We start from the raw sequence: 6,889 nt of genomic DNA on the forward strand, positions 1-6,889 counted from the left end.
CAGCCAAACGCAAGGAAAAAGCCAAACAGTATAACACAAAAGTCATCTGTCTGCACAGGAACACGTTTGGCGCCGCCTCCTGCTAATCCAACGCTCACATAATAAAATAAAAAAAATGAATCCATTTCAAAAGGAGGTGCAGGAAGTCACCCCAGAGTCTTATTCCAAGTGAATGGAGGTTTAACTTACACTTTCCTCCGCCCCACAAGCTCCGCCGGTCCCAACCGACCTCCCCGCGTCCGCCTCGGCTCTCTCCGGTGCGGCGACCCAGACGGGAGGCACGCGGGAAGTTGGGCCGCTGGACGTGCGCAGAAGTTTTTGGAGTTTTCTTCGCCTGTCCGTGTCCGCTCAAAGTGGGGAAGCCATTCTTCCCAGTCTATTTCAACTCGCACCGCAGGACGCGCAGGAGCTGATCCAAGTTCAAAGTCACGTCTGCCGGCTCTCATAAGAAGTTCTATTATTTCTCCCAACCCCAACCCCCCCCCCCCACCCCCACCCCACCCCCCCAAAAAAAGAGATAGATCCCTTTCCGAGATAGGGAGAAAAAGTAAAAGGAAAGTATAAAGGAGAGAAAACGCAATCGTCCAGAGGGGCATATGGCTCTGAATTCCCCTTCTGCTCCTTGAAGAAAGACCCAAAGAGCAGCGTTTCAACAGGTTTTACACGCAGGGACCGACGCACACAATGAGATATCACATGCATAAACAATGAAAAAATACAGAGAATGAAAAAAATGGCAAAATAATAGTTTTCTTTTTTAATAGCAAGGGAATGCCAAAATACTGCCCTGTAAGCGTGTTAAGTGAGGGGATATGATGAATGCGTGTGTGTGTGTGTGTGTGTGTGTGTGTGTAACTACAGTCCATAAATTCCTGAACCGAGGCCAACAGGGTGAGGTGAGACCGTTTTTCACTTCATTATCGTTTGACAATATCAATATGTTGACACGTTGGAACTTTACTTGCCTGCTTTCCGTGACCTTGCGTTTCACGGATGTCTGACCTCTGACCCGTTAAGACCACATATGTTGCCCTCCTGACTCTTTTGGTAAAATAATCCCTTTTATGACAAGGCATTCTGAAAATAAATCAATAAATTACACACAAAAAAATAAAAAATAAAAATCTAACACGAGAGACATCGCCCCAGCCGATGAGAAATTTCGAAAGGGAGAAATAAGAAAACAAAAATAAATTAAAATAAGTTAAATGGTGGTTGAATATATGTCGAGATCTACTATGTATGTACTACTCTACTGTATTTGTCTATATCTATCTGTATGTACGTACGCAGAATTATTAGACAGACGGACAGACAGACAGACGGGTAGACAGGCAGACAGGACTGAGGACGGACGGACGGACGGACGGAAACACAAACAGGCAGACTGAGATGCTGAGATATATATATATATATATATATATATATATATATATATATATATATATATATATATATATATATATATATATATATATATAAAATCATAATTTGAATTATTTTTTTTTTATGTCCGCTTGGTCTCCAAACTACAAGCAAAGCAGCGTCGCCTATTCTTCCAGGATTTAAAGGGTTATTTAATGTAGGGAAGGCAAGGCCGTCATTGGAGAAGTGTAGGCCAACAATTAATTTATTTAATTCGGCCGAAACATGTCACCCAGTGTTGGGGTCGGGTAAAGAGTTTTATTGGCTCATGGCGTCTACACAGCTCCGCGTACATTTTAGAATGAAACAGGACCGGGTGAACCTTGACTGGATTGTCCAATAAAGCGAAGAGTACTTCAGGTCACACATTTCTGTCTGCATTTTTGCTTTCGCAGAGTCGTGTAAAGTTACAAGTCTTTAATTAATGTGGTTTTTTTTTTTTTTCTTTCAGACAGGCTACACAAATTGATTTCAAAGGTGCCTTTGAAATAAGACATATGAAAGCAATGACAGATACAAGTCCTGCTGAGAACAGGGGCCATTGGGAGGGGCGGGATCCGCCACATTAAAGTCCGAACGTTTTTTGTTGGTAGGATTTAATTTGTAATTTGAAGTAAAAAATATATATTTATTGTTCAAATTTGTTTTTCACACGTAAAGAGTGACAAAATCGCGCAATCTTCTACAAACAATTCAGTGTATAACAATGCACATGATAAGACTGCGTTTTGCCCCACGCATGTCTTCAGCACGGTCGGTTTTGTTATTGCACAGAGAAATTCCGCGTTCTTCATTTCCACGCTGGAAAGCTGGCAAGGTTTTTTTTTTGGAGGCTTTTTTGTTCAGTCATAAAATGAATTGAAAATACATTTATAAATCAATTATTTTTTGCTTTTACAATTCAAATATTGGACTATTATTTGTGTGAAGCTATAGCTATAGCCCAAATGAACAAATTCTAACTATTTGTGTATATCATATACTTCAACAGAATGGCGTCCGTATAAATTAACATTAGGGATCAAGAACAAATGTGTAATTGAGAACCGTTAGAATTACTTATACAACAAGGAATTATAAAATATCAAATATCTATAAATGTAACTGACAAAAAAACTGTATGGGTCATATTGAAACTATTAGTAGCACACACTTGGTTAACTGTTTACCTGACAATTAATTCAAAGTTTTGTTGAAATTACGTATGCTAATAAAACCTGTATGAATTAAAACAACACAATTAGTTTAATGAATATTAGACGAAAGAAAATCGAGTATTTCCATTTCAAATTTTTAACCATTTGTTTACACAACCAATATCTCGAGGGTTAATTTTTCGGGGATAAGCTTGTAAACAATAGTGAGTGAAAAGCAAACGAAAAAGAAAAGCAATTTAGGATATAATGACGTCTCACGCACACGCACCGACACCGGTAAACAGTGTGGCCGAACAAACAGATCTGCTGGTAACTTTGTGAGTCCAACTTTTTTTGGAGTCCACGGCGCTGGAGCGGGTGAGGGGGCGGAACCCTGCTGAGCCCCTGCTGAACCGCAGCCAATCGCCTCGTCCTCTTAACTGCCAGTCACAGCGATCCGTCCAATACCCGCAGCGCCATTTCTAAACTGTATTCCCCACTGTGTCCTCCAACTGTTGTATGTTCTGCCAATCGCTTGAGGACAGAAGTGGGAAAAGGAGCAAGCGGAGTTAGAAGCGGGACAAAAAAAAAACAAAAAAACAACAACAACAAAAAAAAAAAAAAAAACAAGTTAGAGAGCGTCATATTCTTATTTCCTAATGTTTTAGATGATGGTGGTGTGGTGAGTGTGGATGGACTTGGCAGAGTAGTTATGGAGCCCCCTTTAAGCAAGAGGAACCCAGCGATCAGATTAGCGGATTTGGCAGCCACTCAGCCCCTTCCCCATCAGAATATGACAGGCTTCCCGGGGCTGGGGGGGCATCACCCTCTCTCCCACCATGCCCACCTCCACCCCGGGGAGCTGGGCAACGACCCCGGAGTGGCGCTCACTCCATTCGGACCCGAGCACATGGCGCAGACCAACGCGCCCAAACCCAGCCCGTCTCAGCCGATCCAGAGCCACCCCGAAGCCCAGACCGCGGCGTCCTTCACCTCCTCCACGCAGACCGCGTCGGCGGGCTTCCCCGTGGCCCACCACCACCACCACCACCACCACCCCCACTCGGGCTACTCGAGCAGCAGGGACTTCATCCTCAGGAGAGAGCTCTCGGCCTCTGCCATGCACGCACTTGGCGACCAGCACAGCTCCTCCGCCTCCTCCCCCCATCACCACGGCGTGTTCATCTCCCCAACAGGTGCGTACGGGCACACGGAAAGCGGGGCCCATCCGCTCTTCACCGGACTCCACGACCAGACGTCCCCGGGCGCCCACCACCACCACCACCACCACCATGCCCTGAACGGGCAGATGCGCCTGGGCATACCGGGGGACATCTACGGCAGGCCGGAGCACTTCGGTCACAGGCCGGACCACTATGGACCGTCCTCCCTCCACGGCTACAACTCCATGAACTTAAGCGTCAACATCGCGTCCTCCGCCCCGCACGGAGCGGCGGCGGCGGCGGCGGGGGCGGCGGCGTTCCTGCGCTACATGCGGCAGCCCATCAAGCAGGAGCTGATCTGCAAGTGGATCGAGCCGGAGCAAAGTTCCAAGAAGCCCTGCTCCAAAACCTACAGCACCATGCACGAGCTGGTGAACCACGTCACGGTGGAGCACGTCGGCGGACCCGAGCAGAGCACGCACGTCTGCTTCTGGGAGGAGTGCCCGCGCGAGGGCAAGGCGTTCAAGGCGAAGTACAAGCTGATCAACCACATCAGGGTGCACACCGGGGAGAAGCCCTTCCCGTGCCCGTTCCCCGGCTGCGGGAAGGTGTTCGCGCGGTCGGAAAACCTCAAGATCCACAAGAGGACGCACACAGGTCAGTGGCGAAATGGAGAAAACACCCCCCCCCCCACCCCACTCCCCCGCCCCCGCCAAAAAAAAAAACAAAAAAAAAAACGACCCCGATTCGTAATAACAACTTATCCCGAGCGTGCGTTCAAATCGCGGATCGAGCCCTTAATTTGTAGGATCGGTTTAGTCGCGCTTGCTGTTGACGTAGTGGGGGTATCGTACTATACCAACGCTTCATATGGATGAAGTTATTTTAGTAAATGTGTCTTTAGAAATAATAGTTTTTTTTACTAATTTCTCAAAAACAATTTACAAGAAGTCCGCGTATGATTTTAAGCATATGGCAATACAAATCTAAATTCAAAATACTCAAGCTAAAATAAATATGAGTAACCTCGTATTAATAGCAATTCCTCATCGTAATCGGACAGTTGTGTGTGTGTGTGTGTGTGTGTGTGTGTGTGTGTGTGTGTGTGTGTGTGTGTGTGTGTGTGCGTGTGTGTGTGCGTGTGCACGCGCGCCCTTTCCCCAAGGCATAAAGTACATATTTTGAAAAAAGTACTGAGCTGGAGTCAGAGCAGCTCAATTATGATGAGCCGTTCAAATCGATTTAGGAGTCCGTAAATCTCATGCATTTCAATTCTTTAATAATAAATATACCAATATTTGATCAAGAGGTGGTCTTCATGATTCAACATCCCCCCCCCCCCCCCCCCCTCTCCCAAAAAGGCAAAAGCTGATTCTTGAAACCCCTGGAGAAAAATACACCCACGTGTCTTTTAATTGCATTTTGCATCCGAACCAATGTGTTTTAATTCCTTTAACAATTTTTATTTACATATGCAGAACAAATGTAGTGTGATGTAGACGCTATTAGTATTTTTTAATCGTATTTGTGTAACGTCTGGGATTTTTCTACCTTGTATATATGATCTCAGCCTTGACCAATTTTGTCTGTTTTTTTTTGTGTGTGTGTGTGTGGGGGGGGGGGGGGGGGCTCCTTGTGGTCAGGAGACACTCTGCTGCACATGCAGCCCAGAGGCCTTGTGGCATGTCTAACCCATGTTTTAGTGCATGTGGGTGTGGAAAACATGTGCTCTTTAAATTTCACTGAATAAGTTATGCTAAAGAGCCAGAGAGGAAGCCCCCAGTGGACACATGAGCTGCCCCACCACCTGGTTATGGTCCAGTTGACCCTCCATGAAGTACATGAAATGATATGCTGAGCGGCAGGCGAGAGCAGCGGCTAGAGCTCAAGTTCAGAGGGAATAATGTGCAAGGGCGATGTGGCTCTGTGGCATCCACTCAAGTGTTTCGGAGAGAGGTCGAACTCCATTGAATGACCCCTCTACAAAACAAAGATGGGCTCATTGGCACTGCGGCAAAGAAGGATGTGATGACACTGAAGCTGTGTGTGTGTGTGTGTGTGTGTGTCTGTGTGTGTGTGTGTGTGTGTGTGTGTGTGTGTGTGTGTGTGTGTGTTTTTGTGTGTGCCTCTATCCAATTCAAGGAGAGAAACCTTTCAAGTGCGAGTTTGACGGCTGCGACAGGAAATTCGCCAACAGCAGCGACCGGAAGAAGCACTCCCACGTCCACACCAGCGACAAGCCCTACTACTGCAAGGTGCGCGGCTGCGACAAGTCCTACACGCACCCCAGCTCGCTGCGGAAGCACATGAAGGTCCACTGCAAGTCCCCGCCGCCCCCGTCCAACAACATGGGCTACATCTCCTCCTCCACCAACCCCCTGGGGGACCCCCTGTCGCCCAACTCCGAACCGGGACGCAACCGCTCGTCCAACCTCTCGCCTCAGGTGACCAACCTCAACGAATGGTACGTGTGCCAGGGCAGCGGCGGGCACAACCACCTCCACACGCCCTCCAGCGACATGCCCACGTCGGACTCGGACGACGAGGACTCTTTCAGAAGCCCCGACCCCAGGACGACACTCTGATAGCACACTGACACACACGCACACACACACACACACACACACACACACACACACACACACACACACACACACACACACACACACACACACACACACACACACAAACAAAACACACAACAACAAAAAAACTCAACCGGTTGTTCTTGTTTTGTTCTCGAGACCCTGTTTCCGGCCCACACGCTTGGGGGAAATGCCAGAGATTTTTTTCTATCATTTGTACAATTCTTGATACTTGATACAGGGTTGTGCTAAACGTGTTATAATGTAATTTGCTGACCTGGATGTGGGCCCGACGTGATCGGGGAAGAGCTGCCTTCGCCATAGCACCCCCGTAATAGGGCAAAAGCATGAGAAATCATATCTTTAAAATTCAAAAAAACTCCTTTTCACATGAGAGGAACACACACTTACAGGACAGATTGAAATTCAAACGGGTGGATCTTAGCACAGAAAAGCCTTTTCAGTATTTTTTTTTAATCGGTTATAGACCTATATGAGAGGGCCAATACATTTCTTGGGAACCACAATCTGAATGGAGCAGGATGGAATTTTAAAGACTACCTTTTCGCAAAGCAACACA

General features: G+C 46.8%; 1 protein-coding gene across 1 annotated transcript; it reads left to right on the forward strand.

The window, feature by feature from the left end:
* Positions 1–3,273: 3,273 nt before the first annotated feature.
* On the forward strand, positions 3,274–6,309 carry zic5 (zic family member 5 (odd-paired homolog, Drosophila); the record flags this gene model as incomplete). Its single annotated transcript, XM_080019055.1, has 2 exons — positions 3,274–4,381; positions 5,867–6,309. The coding sequence occupies 2 exons, from the start codon at positions 3,274–3,276 to the stop codon at positions 6,307–6,309; spliced, it is 1,551 nt and encodes a 516-aa protein (XP_079875181.1).
* Between the last annotated feature and the right edge of the window lie 580 nt (positions 6,310–6,889).

The sequence above is a fragment of the Zeus faber genome (genome assembly GCF_960531495.2).
Source record: "Zeus faber genome assembly, chromosome: 18".
Taxonomy (NCBI): Eukaryota; Metazoa; Chordata; class Actinopteri; order Zeiformes; family Zeidae; genus Zeus; species Zeus faber.